At 36.0% G+C, this 21,692-nt stretch overlaps 1 protein-coding gene across 6 annotated transcripts in view; it reads left to right on the forward strand.

Moving 5' to 3' along the window:
- Nucleotides 1-21,692, forward strand: part of VPS13B (vacuolar protein sorting 13 homolog B) — a 433,483-nt gene that overhangs the window by 305,224 nt on the left and 106,567 nt on the right. For all 6 annotated transcript variants that reach the window (XM_085053291.1, XM_085053288.1, XM_085053290.1 and 3 more), the window contains 2 exons: nucleotides 10,974-11,676; nucleotides 20,857-20,994. In XM_085053291.1, coding sequence (XP_084909417.1) covers nucleotides 10,974-11,676; nucleotides 20,857-20,994 — 841 coding nt within the window. The remainder of the gene's footprint in view (nucleotides 1-10,973; nucleotides 11,677-20,856; nucleotides 20,995-21,692) is intronic.

Here is a 21,692-nt window from a genome sequence, read left to right on the forward strand (position 1 = left end):
CAGCCATTTCTAATTTCTCTGAACTTATTTCTGCAGATAATTGGCTGCCAGTGCCTTTTTAGAGAGAAGACATTGTAAAGTCCTCAGTTGTTTATACATAATATGCAGCTTCAGTGTTTCTGCTGGGCTTAATGGGTTTGCTTAATAAGCTTACATATTAACACTTTTTTTCCTCAGTGCATGCTCCTAGGCAATATTTCCAGCTCTTCACTTCACTGAGACTGTACCTTCCCCCCAGATTACCTGTGACTCATTGTATGAATCAAGACTGGAAGTTTCATTCTTGACTCATCCTAAGTAAAGGTTTCCACTAATTTTAACTTTCTCCATCAAAACACTGGAGGAATAATGACTTAGTAAGGTATTCTCAGAAATTAGCAGTGGCAATTATTTCAAACTACTGGAGAGTTGTTTGAATTAGAGAAACCCTAAAGCTGAAAATCTTTTCGTTTTACTGAGTAGGGATCCTGTCTACAAGTCTGATAAAACTGGTATTTGTCTAAAGACCAGTGTTTTAAGACATTATTTTAGAAACTCAGTCTTTTTTTTTCTTTACAGAGCTAAAGGGATAATTATGTCTGTGTGTTTGCATTAGTTCAGCTGTCTTCTTGCAGTAGATTGTATGTCTTTTTTGCTTTTCTGCTATAATATGCTATCTGGTCTCTGCAGATCATCCTTTTCTGCTGATTCTTTGCCTTCCAAAACGGGAACAGAAGAGAGTAGGAGAGATTCAGAATCACAAATAAATTACCTGCCAAACTATTACTTTTTTCAGTGGGAGATGGACACTTAACTGATCTATGTGCTCTTGATGAAGTTCATTATAAAGGCAGTAGTGACTTCTCCACACAAGATAAGTGTTCATTACACATTGAGCATTTGGAAGTTGTACCCATTGTATTGAATCATTGCTGTACAATGCTGTACACCTATTGAGTCATTGCTGTACAATGTAATTTCTGAGTTGAGTGCTTCATTGGGTCATTTTCCAGATTTGTCTGTGAGCAAGCCCACCATAGCAAATGAATTTATGCCCAGTTTAAAAATCATACTTAGAATAATATTTAGGAAAGTATTTTGATAACATTCAACAACTAAGAAAAGAAAAACCAAAAAAAAAAAAAAGAGTTGTTAGTGAACCAACAGGAACTTCATGGCCCAAAATTGGAAAAACATTTTTATGGAAAAACAGTATATGTAAATGATACTCAGTAATGTCTACAATCTTGTTGCATCTTTAATGTAATACATCATAGAAATACCATGTAGAAGCATGTAAAGGTCAGAAGTGTTTTTCTTAAAGAAGTAAACTTGTGTTTGGGCCCACTAATGGAATTCAATGTTGTTATCAGCCCACAATTTGAATGGCTCCAACGGAATCGTAGCACTGCAGATAAAAGCTTTGAAAATGTGAGACTGCAGCAGGATGTGTTTCACAAGAGTTCTCCATTGATTTTCCAGTAAGGCATAAAGTCAAGTCTCAGCATGATTTGAGTGCTGGGTGCTTTGAAGCATCGAGAGACTGAGGTGACTGGAAAACTGCCAGGGCTGATCATCAGAGAAGCCTGAAGATGCAGCTCCGTGTGTCCCCTGCTCCTGAAGAGTGCTTGCAGAGGTCCTCTCTGTGACCTTTCACTCCTGCTCCAATGCCATGATTCTTTTCTTTATGTTAATTATTTTAAACAAGTTCAGAGGGCATGATTTAGGATGCAATTTTGAGGCTTTTTAGGTTAATCCAAGATGAGCTGCCATGGTCTGTACTTTTCCTTCACTGCTTTATATTGTACAATGAACCAGTGAAGGAAACAGAACAAGCCAAAAAAACAAGTACATGTTTTCTCAGGTTTGTGGTTGGTTAGTTTGTTTTTTTTCTTCCTGGGATTATTATTTTTAGATGCTTCAATACCCTGAACTGGCTGTTTTACTGTCATATAAGGCACAAGTGAGGAGACACAAATTCAGTCTGGCGTGGAATTGTACACCAAAGCTGAGACAAGCAACTTGCTAAAAATGGAGATATTTTGTGATGGCTGTGTTACCAAAAATAACTGTATTCTGGAATTCCTAATTTTTTAGTTCACATGCCATTTTATTTGCTTTACTTCCTCAAGTAGTCTTTAAAATATTCTCAGCACATTGAAATATGATTTGGTCAAAGATCAGGTTAGGTACAAGCTTATTTGGCTTGATGCAGGTGAGATGTAGTAACAAAAAAAACAAAAAAAAAAAAAAGGCAGTAAGGTACAGAAAAGTAGTTTTCCAGACATCTAGCAGCTTTAAAACCTGAGGCACTCAAGTTCCCAGTACATGTTTCAATGAGCAGTCGTGTGCCAGCAGTTGGGTATTTCTCACTGGAGACTCCTGCACTGTGGATTTTTTTGTTTGTGGCATGTAGTCTGACTCAGTCTGACTTAGATTACTGGAAATAATGTAGAATGAAGTTTGTTTAGTTGGGAAGCATCTGTACATGATATCTTTTAATCTGCTGTGGATTTAGTTATTTTAATTGCCTTTAAAATGCTCAAGACAAAGTATCTAACATATATTAAGAAAAAGATTGTACCATTTGATTCTGGGAATACTTCATTTAACTGTACAGTTACTCATTTAGGTGGCTGAAGATAGAGACTGTATTATGAAAGTCAAGCACCAAGTTACTTTACCACATTACAATAATGACTTTTTATTGTTCATACATTCATTCATCATTTCCTAGAAAATGATGCCTAAATTTGTCTTCTGAGGCTTTGTTGAATTCTTCTTTAAATCATTGCCAGGGTGTTTGGCATTTTCCTTCTGCATCTTTTAATTTATTTTACAGAAGGCTAAATATTAGTCAATGGGAGAATATTCCAACTTACTCTAATGGGAGTAAATAACTTTGTTAAATTTCTCATGTTCAGAAGTCATAACAGGGAATGATATTTCTGATATTTCTGTATTTAATATTATTAAATTATTTAAACTGCATGAAAATATGACCCAAAACTGAGACTGGTGCAATTAGTCTGATACTGAAATCTTGATAGTGAAATGTTAGAGAATGTCGTAGAGTCATAGAATCAGTAAGGTTGGAAAAGACCTCCAAGATCATTGAGTCCAACCTTTGACTGAGCACCACCATGCCAGCTAAACGATAGTGCTAAGTACCATGTCCAGCTGTTTCTCGAGCATCTCTGGGGATGGTGACTGCTGTTTCCCTGGGCAGCTCATTCCAGAGCTTAAGCACAGTTTCAGTGGAGAAATTCTTCCTGAAGTTTAAACTGAACCTCCTCTGGCACAGCTTGAGACTGTGTTCTCTTGCACTTTCACTATTTGCCTGGGAGAAGAGGCTGACCTCCACCTCGATACAATCCCTTTAGGCAGTTGCAGAGAGAGATAGGGTCTCCCCTGAACCCCTGCTTCTCCAGACTAAACAAACCCACCTTCTTCAGCCACTCCCTGTATGATTTACTGTCTAGATCCTTCACCAGCTCTGTTGCCCTTCTCTGGACAGACTCCAGCACCTCGGTGTCTTCTTGCACCTTGGTGGCCAGGTAGACTACATCAACAACCTTCACCTCACCAACTGGGCAGGTCATGAAAGGAGATCAGCTTGGTCAGGCAGGATCTGCTTTTCCTAAACCTGGAAAGGCCTGATCCCCTGGTTGTCCTGTACATGTCATATATACATGTGCAAAATCAAGGTGTTACTTTTGAAAATGTCCAAATGAAATATGCAAGCAGACTCCCATGGAAAAGCGCTTTCTCTTGGCTTTAACCAGAAAAAAACCCCACAAAAACCCCAACCAAAACAACAACAACCACCACCACTACTACCACCAAAAAAACCACAACAGAAAACCAACCAAATAAACAAAACATAAGACCCCAAACAAACAAAAAAACCAAAACAAAAAACCAAAACAACCAAAAAGCCAGAAAAGAATATGCAAAATTGAGCAAACCCTCACTATGTCTAAAATAAATAGGCATGTGTGTTTTAATCCAATATTTTTTGTATAAAAGCAAAGATACAAATTTAAAATTTGAATTTAAATTTGAAAAATAACACCAAAAAAGCTAATGCTTTTTGTAAAAATATGAATAAAAATACTGTAGAAAAAGAGCTCTGCCAGATTTCAGCCTGGTCTTTTTAAATTGAAAGCCTTTATTTGGAAAGAAAAAATAAATTGAACACAAGTTTCTTACTGGCCTTCATAGGGTAGCAAAATAAACATATTGTTTGTATTAAGATGAAAAAAAATAATTTTGTTGGCCTTAGAAAGGATTTAGCACTTGCATATATCCATGTTACAATTGGAACATTTAACACAACTTTGATTTATGGATATTTGCATCAGTGTTTAACAGAATGTAGCCTCATACTCTACTTTTGAAGAGCTGGGAAAACATTGCACAAAGAAGCTGAGTTTGTATTCCTCCTTGGCATCACAACTTTCATATAATTCCTGCAGTATTGTGAAAACTGCAATTCCCATCTGAAGTAATTCTGTAGGTCCAGGAGTTCATACACACAATTACACTTCAAATTGGCATCATTTGTTTTGCAACAACTTCTGCTTAAAAAGAAAATTCCTTTGAGGAAAAAACCCATTTGACTTTTATATGAAATAAACTACTTCAGACATTTCTGCTATTTTTGTTGCCTCATTTTGGCTTGATTTAGTAGTTCCCTTATGGAGGACAGCTTTAGATTAATTTTAAAGGACGCTTTCTGCAGTTGGATTGATAGAAGTAGAAGCAATCTGTCTAGATTTAATAGTAGGACTAAAGTTTTAATTTGGAACTTTATTAGACTGGAAGTCATAATTTAGCAGTCAAATATGTTTGTATGTGTGTCTTTCATTTTATTTTCCATGTGAAATTAATATGTCAATTTACAAAATAATTTTAATAATGGTCACAATTAAATTCAATCTTATAACTCATATGTAAAACATAATAAAATTGTTTTAGTTGGAGTGTTCAGTAGAGCAATGTGACAAACAACGGTCCTTTAGATAACAATGATACATTAACTAAATTTCTAAACTGTTGGAAACTTTTCAATGCAGTAGATGAAGTACTTAGAACAAAGGAAGAAATTATCCAGTGTTTTCTTTGTTATTCCAGTTTAAGCACAACAGAAAACAAAAATGGATCATATTCCTTTTCTGTAATTTACTTTTTCCAGGAGGAAAGATTTTTATTTCCTTGTAAATATTAATACTTTATAGCAAAAGGAATAAAACTAGGTCACATGCAACAGTGATGTAGCAGATGTGATTGGCACTTTGATTTTGTGGTTTCACCCTTGTGAGTCTTTCTATAACTTACGTAATGTGAAGCATGAGCTCATGATTGGCTGAAGGGTTTTGATCAGACTTAAGAAATGACTAGAAATTTTACTTCAATAGTGTCATTATATAACCATAATTAATATGAGAAGCTGGAAAAAAAATACGCAGATGTAGATGCTTTTCCTCTAGAGCGGCTGCACTTCCAAAGATTATATTGTTTACAGTTATTTTATTAATTAAAGAATTATTCTGTCAAGTACCAGGAAAAGGAACATAAAAATGTTTATAGTGAAATTTGCACATGCTTACATTTGTTATTGTTGAAAATTCTTGAGACATTAAGAAATACAATGTGGCAATTCTGCCAATTGTTGTAAAATGCCTCTCTTTGATTTGGAAAATGTGTTGATTATTGGTCTAAAGTATTAGGTTGTGTGTTTACCTTGATGATTTTATTCCTGCTCTTTACAGAGTGAAAACTTTGAAGACATCTCTACCATCTAAATACCATGGCCAGAAATGGAAAATAAATAAGACTTACCTAGTTAAAATTGCAGTGACCTTAGATGGGACTGCTTGCAAATGTTGACAAGCAAATCTATGTATTGATCCTTGATTTTATGATATACTTGTCCGTGTGTGTTCTACAGGACATGCCATTTCCATGCCCATTCTCTTGATAGATATATGTGCCATATGCCCTATTGAACTCAAGAGGTTAAGCTAGTCAAGTTACCTATCTCAACACATGAAAAGGAAGAATTAACCACAGTTCCCCAGCTACTAGTGTAGCTTTCAACACCTTTTCTGTGGTGTGTAGTATTGATAGGATATATAACTGTGAAAGGACAAGAAAATGCACTGCAGTGATCTAAGTAAACTATCATCTTGATGTGTTTTTTCTAGCTATTGAAAACCTTTCCATATTGCAACTTACTCTGACAGTGTAACTGTAGAATACCTCTGATTTAAGTACCATCTGGTTATGCTCAAAGCTTTAAAGCTATTATCTCAGCTTAAAATTTCAGCATCCTATACTTTTTTCTTCACCAAACTATCCATTTTTAAGCCACAAATATTTTTCCAGTCCTTTCAGATTTTGTCTAAAAGTATATTTTAACAGTATTTAAATAGTTCTTAAACAATAACAATTTATCTTGATAGATGACATGCTGTGTTTTTTCATTTTATTTTAATTAGCCATTGTGGAACTAAATTCCCTTTTGTTTTATTCCTTTGAATACTGTTTAATTATAGTTATCATGCCAAATATCTTAAAGGTTATTTTACCAATACAGTTTCATTTAACATAAGCCATGTGGAATCAATAGTCCTGTTTCCTAAAGTGAATGCTTGGAAAATCTTACATTCATATGTTAAGAGTACACATCCTTTCCTCATTAGCTGGAAAGTACAGGGATTTTGGCACAGGTTCTGTGTGGAAGCATTGCGCAGCTTTTATATGGATTTTGTTTTTAGCCTTTGATGACACTGTTTAGAATAGGAAGTATCTAATAAGTAAAGCATTCTGTCTAATGTGCTGCCAGTGTGTTTAATATATGCCTGGAGGTCTGAAACATTATCTTCTCCACTATAGTAATATGCATTTAATTCTCTGAAAGCAGAAGGTCGAACTTTTAAAAGGGACTCAAAGTACATTTTCAACTAAAATAATTTAAAACACATGGGATAGGGGACCAGAGTAATGTACGGTTGGTTTTTATGGTTTAATCATGATCATGTTAATGCACACCAGTAGCTAATTAAAGAAAACTTTTATTGTTCATTTTAAATGGGTTATGTAAAGAGTAAGAGAATTGATATAATACAGCCCAATGACAAATGTTATCATTACAATTGCTAACAGCAAGATGATATTGCTGTTCTTGACATCTTTAAAGTATTGGCCCATTTGTTCAATAATACAGCAAAAAATCTTTTTAGAGTTGGTTTTTTTTTTGAGTTGTTATACTGAGAGTCATTCCCTCTTATCTCCTTATCCTGCTAGAGGAATACCTAAATGCTTGCCAAGTTTATTACTAGGTGTACCTTCAGGTTACCTGTGAAATGTTGATGGAAAGCTTGATGCTCTATTGAGCTGAAATTGATGCAAGAAGTTCCAGTGATACGTCTGCACTTTTATTTTGTACCCAGTTGTGTTACATACAACTGTCTTGCAAATCATTACTCACGTATTTCAGCCTTTGTAATATATGTGGTAAGACCATACATAAGTCAAAGTTTCATTGTGGAACCGGGTGGCATGGAAAACTGTAATAGGATATGGTGTCTTTCACCTTTTGGGCACTGGTTCATATTCCATACTGCTTAATACTGAGCAGAAATTGCCTTCTGTGTGCTGTTCAGTGACCTTCATGAATTGATTTGGGGGTCTCAGTAAAGTTTCTGTAGTTGAATGTCCGCATAACAGGAAACTCAGCAGTTGGGACCAATTAGCACCCTTGCAGCAGTCTGCACAGAGAAGCTGTAGTCTGACTGGGGATGGAGGCAGACCTACTTACCTTCCTAGAAGTGCTTTGCATGGACCAGAACATTTAATAAATAATTATAAAAAGAGGCAGAGGAAAAGAACTAAGCTTGAATTCTAATCTGTTTAGTTATGAGAAGAGAGGATCCATTCAGAAACAAGAAGTGTTGTGATTTCTCCCTCCACTTGGTCACACACATACAATGCTTTTCTCCCTAGAAGGTTGTCACTTAGTGGATGACACTATTTTCATTTCTTCTGGTCAAGTCATGCATAATGTGAATGTCAGGTAGCTGCTAGAGGAGAACAAGAGAATACCATGTAGTTACTATAAGAGTGTCATTCACCTCTGAATCATGCTTTCTGAAAACATTTTTCATCACACTCAATTGGTATCTATGTAGCAATTAAAAATTGCTGGGTTTAGCAGCATATGCCTTCAACTTCATTTCAGGCAGCATTTCCATGAAATGATACAGCAAGATTTTTTCACAGCTCCATCCTTTCTGCCTTCTGTGTGCTCTCAGTGAGCAATTAAACCATCTGTACCAATTTTGAAAGTGCCATCAGGATATGGGTAAAGCACTTTATAGTTTACCAGGCAGAGAGGCTGAGGTGTAAATAGCCCAACTTTGCTAGGATGTCAGAAGGAATGAGAATTTCTTGGCTCACAATGTAGTGATTCATTAAAATGGTCTCTAGTTATTTTTACAGAGGCTGCATTAAAAGTGGTATCACATTTACAACTCAGTGATATGAGTCTGCCATAGAAAACAGCCGCAAAGAATTTTATTGGTTATTTGAAAAATATGTACATGAGTGAATCTGAAAAGATTGTAACCAGAGCTGGCAAAAACCTTTTCAAAGAAAATCTCAGCTAGTTAATGGTTCTGTTTTAGGATTTCCTTTGTAATACTTTTTCTAGTATGTTCATTCCTTTAAAGAAAAGCAGAGGGGATTGCTCTCTTTGTTCCACAAAGCACAATATAATAGAAGGTTTAAAAAGCCTGCTTTTCTTTACCTCCTTCATAACCCAATTTCTGCAGTACATGTAAAATCTAATATTTTACATGTATAAAGACCACAGAAATTTGAAGAAATTAAGTATTTTACTGCCCTTCATTCCTATAGTTAAGTTGCTGTTAAATTATTTATTTTTAATTCATTATTTATATTTATATTTATTTATAAAATTATAAAATAATTATTTTTAATTCATTATTCTCTTTTGAAGAGGACATTAAGATAGTATTTGCCCTAGTTCATATTTCACTTTTTTAAGATTCATTAGGGTGGAGAAGATAAGAAATTATTTAAATATAGGTCCTGGAATGAAGAAATTAAATAATTGAGTCAATTTGCAGTGTCAGCCAAAAAAACCCAACAAAATACTGGACATCACGTTGGAGAATGAGAAAAAGACAGAAGGCATGATTTCACTTCTACAGAGAACTGTAGTGATTCCACTTCTTGGGTGCTTTGTTAAGTCCTCAAAGAAGTGCACAGTGGAATTACAGAAGTAGAGAAGGGAAGTTAAAAAGATTAAAGGTGCTGGGGCACCTACTTTGTGAGGAGAGACTAAAAAGGGTGGGATTTCTATATCTGAAGAGGAGAAGGCTGAGGGGGGCTGCGATCACAGTTTACAAAGTCATAACAGCACTAATAAATCTGAATGTGGACCTGGACAATTCATATACTTCAAAACATCAGGGGAAAGCAATGTTACTAGAAGGAGATGGTTTAAAGCAATTTTTAAAAAAATAATTGTAACTTGTTGCTCCTGAAGGCTGAGGAGAACAGACACTGTCAGTGTGTTCAGAAGGGAAGTGGATGAATTCTTGAACAGGAAGCCCAGAAACGGTTACTGAAACAACCACACAAACTTGTACCCCTGACATCCTACATGCAACAGCTGTGGATGCCTGGGGAGGAGGAGAGGAACAGATTGCAGGAAGTGGCCAGAGTTTGTGGTATCTCTTAACAGAGTTTCCTCCTGGTGCTATCGAAACCAGTGGACTGGGCTGGATGGGTCACAAGTCCTACTGGGTTGGGCATTTCTTGCGTTAGCTCTTGTACAGAGCAGAGCAGAACCTCTTCTGCAGCAGCACAGATGGAAGTGTTAGTTATGCTGTGGAAGCTATACAGGGTGAATATGTGACTCTAACCTTCATATGAATCTAAGGAATTAGTCATACATCAGTTATTACAGATTTTTTGCAGATTTGTTTGGCCACATATTTTAGTATATGCTCCCCACCTTGTCCTCAAGCTTCTGATAGGATTTCTACTTGTTTCATGAGCAATGTTGAAAGTGGGTTTTCCTGAAGTGCTTTTTGTCTTGGGATGTCTCTGTCTTTTGAGCTAAGACTATAAGGTCTCTGGGCACAACCTTACAACAGTTTGTTTCACTCTTACATTTTGTGTGATAGAAGGAACACTCTTTATGCTTGTCAGTGGTGTATGTTTTCTTTTTGAAATATTTCTGTATGCAATGATTTCTCATGTGAAACCCTGTGAATGTCACGTCCAATATCATATGTGGTCTTGGTAAGCTAAGAACTCATACACATCACTGAGACAGTCTTTAGATAGTCCTGATGTTTCCTTTAACTTTGATGTTTTATATAAGGCAGCTGCCATTTCCATGACTCTTGAGAAAAATATTTTTCTACAATATATTTTTATACATCTCAGTTTATAATTTCCATTTAGCCCTTTTATGATTATGTAGTGGATTAATATTACGTTCCACTTCATCTAATCACAGTAAAATATTTTAATGACACAGGTGACTTTCTGAACATCAGTGCTCAAAACTGGAAAACAGTTCTAACTAGGCTTTATATTTACAATACATTATTTCACAGATATATGGGTTTATATTAATCCATAAATTCTTCAGAGTTTAAATAAAGAGTTTAAATTTTTTTAAATGTTGTTTAAGCCTAGAAATCCTTACTGCTTACTTTTTTTTAATTTCTCATATTTTTTGGCTCTTCAGATATTGTGAGTCTTCATTTCATTGGAACAGACACCTGCTGTGTTTTTATGAGTGATTACTGTGTTAAAGTTAACTTGGCAGGCTTTTTTTTTTTTAAATTCTCTTTTTTGACATCATGTTTATGTAGTGATATTTTGCTGTGACTGAAATGGAAATAGTTGGGATATGGATATAGAAGTTAATATATCATTTTCCTTTACAGGTTTCCAAACAAGAGCAGAAGAAGGTGGATGTGGCTGATGGGGGAACAGTTGAGACTTCCTCCCGTTACAGCGGGGCACAGGACAGCGGAATTGGCAGCGACAGCGTTAAGATCAGAATCATTCAGATCGAGCAGCACAGTGGCACCAGCCAGCACCGCATTGCCCGTCCTTCCCGCCAGTCCTCCATCGTGAAGAATCTCAATTTCATTCCCTTTGACATTTTTGTTACAGCAAGTCGAATCTCATTGATGACTTACTCGTGCACTGCTTCACCTAAATCAAAATCAGGGCAAGATCAGAAAGATGGTGAGAAGATAAGTAAAAGCTCCTTGAACCTTCCAGAAACAGTCTCAGGCAGCAGCCATGACACCACGAAGCCAAATCAGCCATGCATCTCCTCTGTCACAGCAGATGATCTCTTGAACAGTAATGTTCCCCTGTCTGCTGGGAGAAAAACAGGTCTTTTGTCACTGGAAAGTCTGCATGCTTCCACAAGGTCATCTGCTCGACAAGCCCTGGGTATAACTATTGTCCGGCAGCCTGGTCGTAGGGGAACTGGCGACATAGAGCTACAGCCATTTCTCTACCTTATTGTATCACAGCCCTCTGTGCTCCTCAGCTGCCACCACAGAAAGCAAAAAGTAGAAATATCAGTGTTCGACGCTGGCCTTAAAGGAGTCGCCTCAGACTACAAGTGTACAGGTAAGAGCATTTAACATTCAGTCCTGGTTATAGCTGTGAAAATGATTGCACGTCTCAAAGTGACAAAGCAGGGTGGGAAACAGCTGAGAAAACTTCAGGATGTCTTTAAATATCAATCGCTAAATTTACATATTTTTAGGATTATACTTCACAGCTGAATCAAGTTAAGTGTGTAAAAAGTTTGAAATTAATTAAGATCTAACCTTTCAGCCACCAGTTCTTCCTGTTTCTTAATATTACTTTCTCATTACCAGATTGTGATAGGGATTTTTGCATTACTGTAACTTCTCAAAGTTTTCTAAGGAAGTAAGAGTTGTAAGCCAAGGTCATTTCATAAAGAGCATTTTTTATGACTGAATGTCACAGTATTTTCCTATACTAGCCTACCGATAAAATGTAAATATAAACACTGTAGAAGCACCTGGTGTTTTGGACATAAGCTGTAAAAAAATAGTGATCTTTCAAATGACATTAAGTGATGTCACGTATTTTAAGTTTTTATTCAATTGAGCAATGGGGTTTTGCGAGAAATTCGATCTCTTAATGCCTTTTTTCTTTTAATTCCATGTGCAAAGCTTATAATGAGGGATGTCAAAATAGCTGTTCAGTTGAAAATATTCTGAAATCTATTTTTTCTGCCTTATCTGTACTGCTGAAGAGAAAAATGAAATGATTACATTTCATTTGTCTAGTAGTCAGTACTAGGTATAATGGTTTCATTAGATATGTCATTATGAAGTGCTACCCCAAAAAAGTGTGAGTATGAGTATCCAGAGATCCAAGTGAACAAATGATATGAGGTTTCGAATTACTCTCTGAATGAGAGCTGTAGGTATTGCTAGTTTTTCCTTGACACTATTCACACAGCACAGCAGTTGTGTAAATTAGTATACTTTTTTGTGCAGCTTTACCAAATCTTTGCCGAATGAGATTTCAAAAAATTTGAGATTGCATTTTTTGAAAATTAGCATTAAAATAACGTGCTTATGCAAAAGACTGAAAATGCAATCTTAACTGTTCTCAGAAATCTGAATTGTGGTGGAACTTTTAAGAGAGATTAAACAGTGCAGAAGATTAGACAGTGGGAGAGAAGATATTTAAAACAGGGAGATTTGTTCTCTGCTACATTTTTTTTAATCCTTCTTCTGTTTTCATCTTTCTCTCTGCTGTTCCTGTCCCATCCTGCCTTGAACAAAACATCCGTGTCATGAATTTGATTTACTCCAGATTCCCATGTGTATTTATGAAATACTATGTAAAATATGGTCATTGCAGCAATTGATATGAAGAGAATTCACAAAGCAAAGCTTGAAGGAAGCTTGGAGTAGGTCTAAGTTTAGGATCACATCTTCATTAAGTTAGTGCTATGGAAAGATTCAATAGAACTTCTTCATTTCTCATGTCTGAGGCATCCAAGTACGTCCTTGTACAAGCTGCCACCACCAATCAACTAAGCAAAGTTCTGTCCATTCTGCTTCTGCAATTAACTCCCGAAGTCTTTCACCATCTTCAGGTCTATGGGAGCAATTCTAGACAACACAAGATGTGATAAAGTCTTCTTATAAATTGAGAGTGGATCAGAGAGCACAGAAGCATGGCAAGAATTTTAAACAATAAAAATAGTAGGAACATACAGCCTGAAAGCCCCTCAGTCACCATGGGTTGCTCAGTTGAGAGACCGAAGATCAGCCATACATGTTTCTTACCCTTTTCTTTGGCTTTATATCTCTATGGTAGGCAAATATAAAAAAGTGTGGAGGCAGGACTCAGATATTATGTGAAGGTAGAAGTTCTGGTCTCATCCTGCTGCCTTTGTGGGCAGTAGTAAGTACCATCCTCATGTATCACACAGAATTCTTTCCTTGCTGCTAAAGCAGTAGTGCTCTTTCCAAAAGAGTTTTAGAGGTGGGTGCCAAAGTTCTAGTGCCTAAAAATACCATCCTAAAGGTATTAATAAATTAATAAAATTAAGCCACACTTCAAATTACACACTAATTCACTCAGCAAAATAGGTAGTATAAAGTTTTTATTGCCTTTTGTTTAGGTAGACCTGCTGTACTTGTAATTGCATCATTTAAGATTAATGTTGTCATTCTGCTGTAGTAACATGTTAGTTTTGGAAATTTCTATTTTCCATTTCTAACATGTATTAGAGGGAAAGTAGTCATGAACTAGATGATTTATATATGTGTGTGTCTACATGTTACACACACTCTGTGTATTGCATATCATATAATTCAGAATAAGGAGATCTTTGTGGCAATTTTTTGTGCTGCTGTTGATGATTTCATCAATCATGCCAACTTTGCTTGATATTGTGACTATTTGCTAGAAGTTTTGTCTGAAAGAGATGAATCATCCATATGAAGAACAATATAGAGTTTATTTGAAAGAACCAGGTTAGCTTCTCTCTCTCTGTACAATACACATGCACTATATTCCTGTATTTCTCTGTGTATCAAGGACTGGAGAGTGGGAAGAAATCATAAATGATGTTTAATTTACAGTGAATGTTGCTAAGCAATATTTCCAGTTAGCCTCTCTAGAAGACTGCCCTTGTGTGTGTATGAATGCATGCAACTAACTCTCCATTATCTAACGCAGAATGGGGAGGATAACACAAGCTAAACATAAATGATTTATTTTAACTAGATTATAAGAAATGAGGGAGCATATTCCCCCTTGAAAACAAAACAAAACAAAACAAAAAAGCAACCTACCAAATCATAGGCCTGATGAAAATATTGTGTGCATTGCTCTCTGCGATAGGCAGATAGGCAACAGCACAGCAGCCACTCAGAAATTCAGGCCTATAACATTGCAAATGTTGATCACAAGCTCAAAATTGAGACTTGTCTGGGCAAAAGTAAGAATACATTGTTATAAAGTTTTGTTGGTAATCCTGTGGGGGTGGTTTCTCAATACTTAAAATAGTATGGTTAAACTTATGGAGTTAAGCTATCTATGAAATATTTACATTACGTTCAAAACATGCTAATAAAATCTCTCCCATTTAAAATCATTCTATGTATTATACATCATATACACTGCATAAGATTATTTTAGGAGTGATTTAAAGCATTTGGAAAAATTGTATCAATTTTGATGTGAAATTCTGAAGACTTAGACAGTGTTAGTTCAATAGCAGTAGATTCAGGTCTTTGAAATGCTGTGCCATTTCTTACAGCTTTTCTAAGAGAGAAAATCTACAGTTCAGAAACAACTATAAAATTTTTGCAAGGCAGAAGCAAATAAAAAATTCTGTGAAACTAGGAAGGTCTTCTTTTTTGGTTGACATTAGTTACACAAACAAACTTTCGGGTAAAGAAAAGCTGGTAATAGTCTGGATCTAGTTGTTCTTTTCATCCCTCACATCCCATTAGTGTACTTCTAAGAAATATGTTGTTTAGTTGTTAGTCAACAAAAATTGTCTAGACTTTAGAAATGCTTCTAACAGGTAATTTGATGGCAGTCTGTTTTATGAGCCTTTGTATAACAACAGGGAAATTATCCTTTAAAACTGTACCACCATGAATTTTAAAGAGAATAATAGTTTGTCCCAGGCTGGTGACAGAATTAAGGGTTACTGCTTCATGATGGTTTACTGCTTTGAACATTGTGTAGAAATGAAGATTTTATACTGTTATGAAGCCATATGTATTTTATTTGGGACAAGGGTTTTGTTGTTAGTTTTGAATAGAGCATAAAATTCACAATCTTGCACATTAAACTATCACTCCTTTTGTGAGACAGGGCATTGTACAGTGGCCGAAACAACAAATTTCATCCAAAGAACTTGGCTCCTCTGTCACTAGCTGTGTTATTTATTTTTCGCTTAATTTCTGAAACATGAAAGAAATAAGAATGAAATCAGAGGAATTAAGCTATTTAAGAGTTAAATATTCTTAGTTTATTAATTAGCAGTTGGTAGAGGCACATTTCCATTGGACCAGTGTCTATGTGGGAGCATTTTCTTGCCTGGGAGCTAAAGACCCAATGGTTGTGCTTCCTCCATCCTTCTCTACATCCAAGCCCACTGGTAAATCAGGTTGTAGAAGCAGGAGACTTTGTAGGTTGTTGAAGTGTTAGCTCAGTTTTATTATGGTTGTGCTAAACTACTTCATTTGTGTTTTGTAATTGTGCAGCTTGATTGCAATTACCCTACTGCAAAGTATAGGAACTTGAAATCAAAGTACATAAATTAATGGATTAAATTTTAACTCCTTAATAAGTGGCACTAAGAAGACTAGCTGCTCCTTGAGTTTACTTGTGAGATTCTGTAAAAATTGACTGAAGGATACCATAAAATGACCCTTTTTATTAAATGCTCATCCTATATTTAACAGAAAGGCATCTGCTAACTGTTAGTTTTTGCAAACAGAGTTTTGGCCTTTTTTACTTAAATAAAAGTGGGTGCAATTGTTTTTAATGTAATCTTATAAGCTGCTTTTATAAATATTTTTTTTACATCTTTATTTGCTTTGTTTCAGGTAATGTAATCCAGATACAAAATTGCCTCATTTCCTGACCACTGTGCTCTGGGCATTCTTGAAAAATCTTTTTTCTATTTGTTTGTTTGTTTACTTTCAAAGAGGAGGTTGTGGTGCTTGGTTGTTTCAAGGGAGAGAAATTTCTCAGTAAATATCTGTTATGCATGGAATTTCTTCAACTTCCGCCAACGACTCATTTGCAAAAAACAGTCATTGTGAGGCCATCCAGAATTATTCTTGATTTTTATTTTATTTTATTTTATTTGACACCCACGCCTTTGATGGCAGGGGGTCCATGAAGAGCAGATGCAGTAGCTAAGACCACATGTAACCTCTGATCTAATGGAAAGCCTTTTCCAGGGTTTTGCATGAAGAGCAGCTCAGGCTGGCTCTGGCGGGAAGTCTGATTCACTGCCTCTGTGTCAGCCTGTGCTTCCTACATGGCAGAGAGGGGATTTAAGGCTGTTTCCTAGAGTAGCATTGAGGGAGTTCTGCTGGAGTGTCACCTGTTCTCCTCTGAGTATATTTATTGTTTAGTACATCTGCAGTCATGGATGAGGGGGGAACAGTGCAGCCCCCATCCATAAAACCAAATTGGCCGGGGAATGTGCATTCCTCAGGTTACTGTAAGTGCTCATTTTTGAACTTCCTGACGCAGCACTTGTGAGTATGCTAGCAGAAATGTTTTTCCACTTGTGTTCTTTAAATTCCAGTGGAAACCGTTTTGAAAACAGGACCAAACGTTCCACTTCAGAGTTTCAAATGCAGAGATGATTGCAGCATCATACTGGCTTTTAAAATTGACTGCAGACCAAAATATGATTCATCCATTGAAATCAAAGCACATTGCAGCTCTGGTTTGGGCTGGGTAGAGTTCCATAGGCACAGGCCAGGCTGCTGTCCTGCACACACACTCGGTAGTCCTGTCCCCTGCCTGGGGCTCACAGGGGGCTCTGGGGCGCTCAGCCCCTCCCCATTAAAGCCTTCCACAGCCTGTGTCCCCTGAGCTGGCCTGTTTTCAGCTACAAAGAGGAACAAAGGCAATTTGGAGAATGAAAATCTTCAAGACGTGACATTTCTCCTGCCTTCCTCATTCCCTCTTCCCTTACTCCCTGTTCTCTTCATAAGTCTGGGTTTTGCTGTCTGCTGTTGACAGAAGACCAAGCAGTGAAATCAAAAGCTTGCAAATTCAAATCAAGTTAAGGAAGATATTTCATTAACAGAAGTTTGAACCTGAGGTCTGGATCTCAACAAGGCTCAAAGTGGCTTCGGATGTTCACATGAATTCAAAAATAGCAAGAGTTTTTTGTTTGCTTTTTTTAGAGGTGAAGGAGGAAGGTAAAAGGTAAATGCAGACCTGTTGAAGGCCTCAGCTTCTCAGTCTTACAGATTTTAAATTACAGTCTTGTAATTTAAAGTCTTGTCGATCTGTGATAGTTGTCTCACCATTTTTCTTTTGCTGCCACAGACAAATTTTTCTCATGGTGTAGAGGATAAAATTTCTGGCTGTCTTCACTGCTCCTCGCTTCTCAGTCCTTTCTTTTCTCTCTCTTGGCTTGCTGTGGAGTAATTCTAGCCTCTCCTTTTACTTATATATGCATCCCCTGGGTTTTCTCCAGCATTTTCTTTATACAAATAACTGCAAATTTAAGTGTTGATTTTTGGGAGAATCATAGAAAATGGAAATGGAAATGACCTATTATAATACATTATTCAGACCAGTTCCCTGCTGATGCGTAATTGTTCCCAATTGTATATTTTATAGTGTTCTGTCAAGTGTATTTTTAAACATTCTGAATGTTTCCATCATTTCCTTGAGAGACAAGAGTCCTTTTTCTCCTCATCATGAATTCCTCACTTTTCATTCTAAAATGCCTTTCTTTTCATTGAATTGCTTCTCTGATGTTTCCTATGCTTTTGGCATAGGGTTGATTGACTGATACTGGTTTATTCCTTTCCTTATCCTTGATCCTAAGAAAATGCATTTGCTATTTTCTACCTTAGAAGATATTTTAATAGGGATACACATCTTTTGGTTGTTTGACCTTTGATGTATACATATTTGTCTTACCCTCATCTATTTTATTTGGAACTCCCCTCAAGTTTTAGATATACACAAGCATAGTCAGTTTTGAAACCTCTGGATTTCAGCTTTCTTATCATTGCATAAAAACTTAAAACTGGCATATTTGGCTGGACAGCCAAGTCTGTTACCCACGTTCCAAATAAACTATATGCCCTGGGCTTGGAAGCACTCAAGCTGTGTTTTTGCATGGCCCTTTGATTTAATGCTGATGCAAAATTGTCAATGCAATACTCTTGCTTCCAGAATTAGCTCAGTTTTGCTGGAACTCAATAAGACCACTTCTGGGTTACAAGTAATATATTTTGGACTCGGACTAATTTTGTGCATTGACGTTTCTTCATGTTGTGTTCCTCATATGTGAATTTTGGATTCCTTATCATTATTCACTTATCCCAGGCCTGCAGTGCCCAAGGTGATGAAGAGATGACAGTGCTGCACTCCTTGGAGAGCAAAACAATCTCCTGAGAGTCCCATGGTTGCTTTATGTTTTGGTTCTGTGTTTAAGTTGCAGTTCCCAGTGACCTGAGGGCAGTTTGTTTAGTTAATATAATATGTCAGGGATTTTCTGCTATGTAAGTTCTTTTCATCAGAGATATTTTCAACTTTAAAGAGCTACAACTTTGAAATAATTATTAGGCATTTTATAACATAAACACATCTTAGGATAATAAGATTACCTCTAAGTATATTTTACAAAAGAAATGTTCAACTGAATTTAGTGGATTTTCTGAAAAAGTGGTGGAAGATATAGGTTGCTATATACAGTATAGGATGATATCTTCCAGAAACGAGGCAAAATATTGGCATATTGCAATGTTTTGTGTCATATTGGTACAACTAAATGTTTATATTAATACTTACAGAGGAACAGTAATACAGAGATTGATTTAATCCATTCAGTGATGTTCATTGAGCAATATTCAGTAATTTTTAGAATACTTTACACTATGTATTCTGAGAAACATCAGAATGTTTGTTGTTTACTATGATCTACCAGCACAAAACAGGATATTATTTTACAGATCCGAGTCAGAGATAACATCCTTGTTCAGAACAGCTACAAATCTGTGTTTTGGAAAAAATGTGTACCTTGGTGGTAAAGAGGGTGATGATGATGATGAGCAGCGGTAGTAGTGGTAGTATTTTCAGTATACTAGACAAATGCTAGACACAAGATGTTCTCTAAAGCAGTTAGTACAGAAAAGGGAGTGTGCCACACCACTCTGGTTATTGTAATTAAAGGAGAGGGTTAAGAACCATAAAAACATAGAAATTCTCATGGAAAATATACAAATCTGTTGTATGCAGTGACAGCTCTTAAATAATTATTGAGAGCTGACTTTATAAATGTATAGCAGGAGTTGAGGGAAGAAAAGGCTGTAATGTATATGCCATACAGTACAAATACTGCTGTAAAGTCATTGCCTGAAAATTGATCAAATAAAAACAAAAGAATGTGCTAACTTTTGATCTTTTCCATATAGATCTAAAGTCATGATCAATTGGTTTCAGTAGGTTCTTTGAAATCACATAAGGGTTCATATGTGCCAAGTTTTATATGAATCACATGATAAGGTCAAGAAACACAAATTCCAAAGCTGACTTTATATACCCAGTCAACATATGACTATGATACCACAATACCATATGTTGGCTATAATAGTGAGTATGTAAATCCTGTTCCTGAAAGGAATTAATTCAGTAAAACTCGAAGCAATTGTAGCAGTTTTTAATTGACTGAAAAGGAGAGAATAACTTCAATAAAATCTCCTTAAGTTGCTAAGGATGAGAAAGATATTCAATAATCAACATAGCAGACTCAATAATAAACAATGATTGATTATTTATCCTTATTTATCATTTAAGACCATAATGCCAGAATCGAGAACTCTCATAATAAGTGTCATGAGTCCCTAAAGATTAAAAAGCCTTCTTACACTACTGTTTTTGACATGTATGGTATGTGGAAAATGAAGACAAGAGCAAGATTTGGATGGATATAATTTTAATGTACTTTTGTAGGATTACAGGCTGATCAAAGGAACATGATTCAAGGTGGTACCCAAGAATAGCTACTGATTAACTACTGAGTGAAACTCCAAAGAGAATGATACAGCTGCACTGTTGTCATGCTCTGTTCCTGAGATCTCATAGCCTTCTGGTCTTTTTGCCTTTATAATTTACCTTTCCATTATTTTTTTCTCTACTGAGCAATCTCTACTACAATACAATCTAGTAGCAGGTTTTGAGCACACATTCTTTTGTAAGGAGTCCTTAAGTGTCATTCCTTAATCTTTAATTTAAAAACTAAAATTGTGTGCTATTTATAGTCATCTTGCTTTATTGATGTATTTTACTCATATTTTACTTGGTATTTTTGTGTGTTTTCTAAATTTTGTGTAATTAGAGCTTTACCCTCTTGCCCATGTGTGCATGCATTATTGTACACATGCATCTGTCTGTAAACCAGTCATATTAGGTATATTTTTTACCATATTACCTTTAAAACTTTTTCATTTTGTCTAATCAATTTTGTATGTAGCATTTTGTTATATTTCATATTCCTAGAATATAATTAACAACTATGATGATTATCATCTGTAGATCCTGGGAAGACTCTGCCAGAAGCTCTGGATTATTGCAAGATTTGGTTGCAGACAGTAGCAGGAGAGGTAGATGCTAAAAGTGGTATTCCACCTCCTCTTATCACTGTGCAAATTAAAGACTTCCTTAATGGACCAGGTAAGCACTGCACTTTAATCTCTCTCTTCTAATGTAATCTGTTTGTAGATATGCACACACAGACACAGGATGGGGCCCTGAGCAACCTGATCTAGTGGAAGGTGTCCCTGTCCATGGCAGGGAAGTTTAAATTAGATCAGCATTAGGATGCCTTTCAACCCTAATTATTTTATGATTCAATGATACTAGATAATCAGAAAAGTATTTCTTGCTCATGAATGTGAAATTTACCTCCATCAATTACCCTGAATTAAAGTGAAAATTGGGGAATGGGCAGTTCTGGACCAGTCATTGGTTTAAGGTCTAATTATTAATTTTCTTCCCACAATAAATTTAGAAAGGCTGAATTTGTCAGATTTACAGCAGAATGAAACCCACCTGCCTCTAGCCCTAGAAAACCTGAAATTTTATTGCAGTTATGTATAGAAAAGATTACTTTTATAGTGTGTCTGAAGATGTTTCCAAGCCATCTTCTCTTGGGTTCTTTGAAGTCTGGATACCTGGCGCTGGAAATTCCAATCACCCAACATGTTGATATTGTAAAATTTAAAAATTAGTGATATAGCGTATCTTTGATTCATGTAAGTGATGTGGTATAAAGGTTTGTTAGCATTTATATACCATAATATGACTTGAAGTTCCACTCCTAGAGCATCAGAAACTCCTGCAAGTTGCATACTCTATGTCATGAAGTATGT

Source organism: Lichenostomus cassidix, chromosome 2 (genome assembly GCF_008360975.1).
Source record: "Lichenostomus cassidix isolate B80296 chromosome 2, HeHo_3.0, whole genome shotgun sequence".
NCBI classification, from domain to species: Eukaryota; Metazoa; Chordata; class Aves; order Passeriformes; family Meliphagidae; genus Lichenostomus; species Lichenostomus cassidix.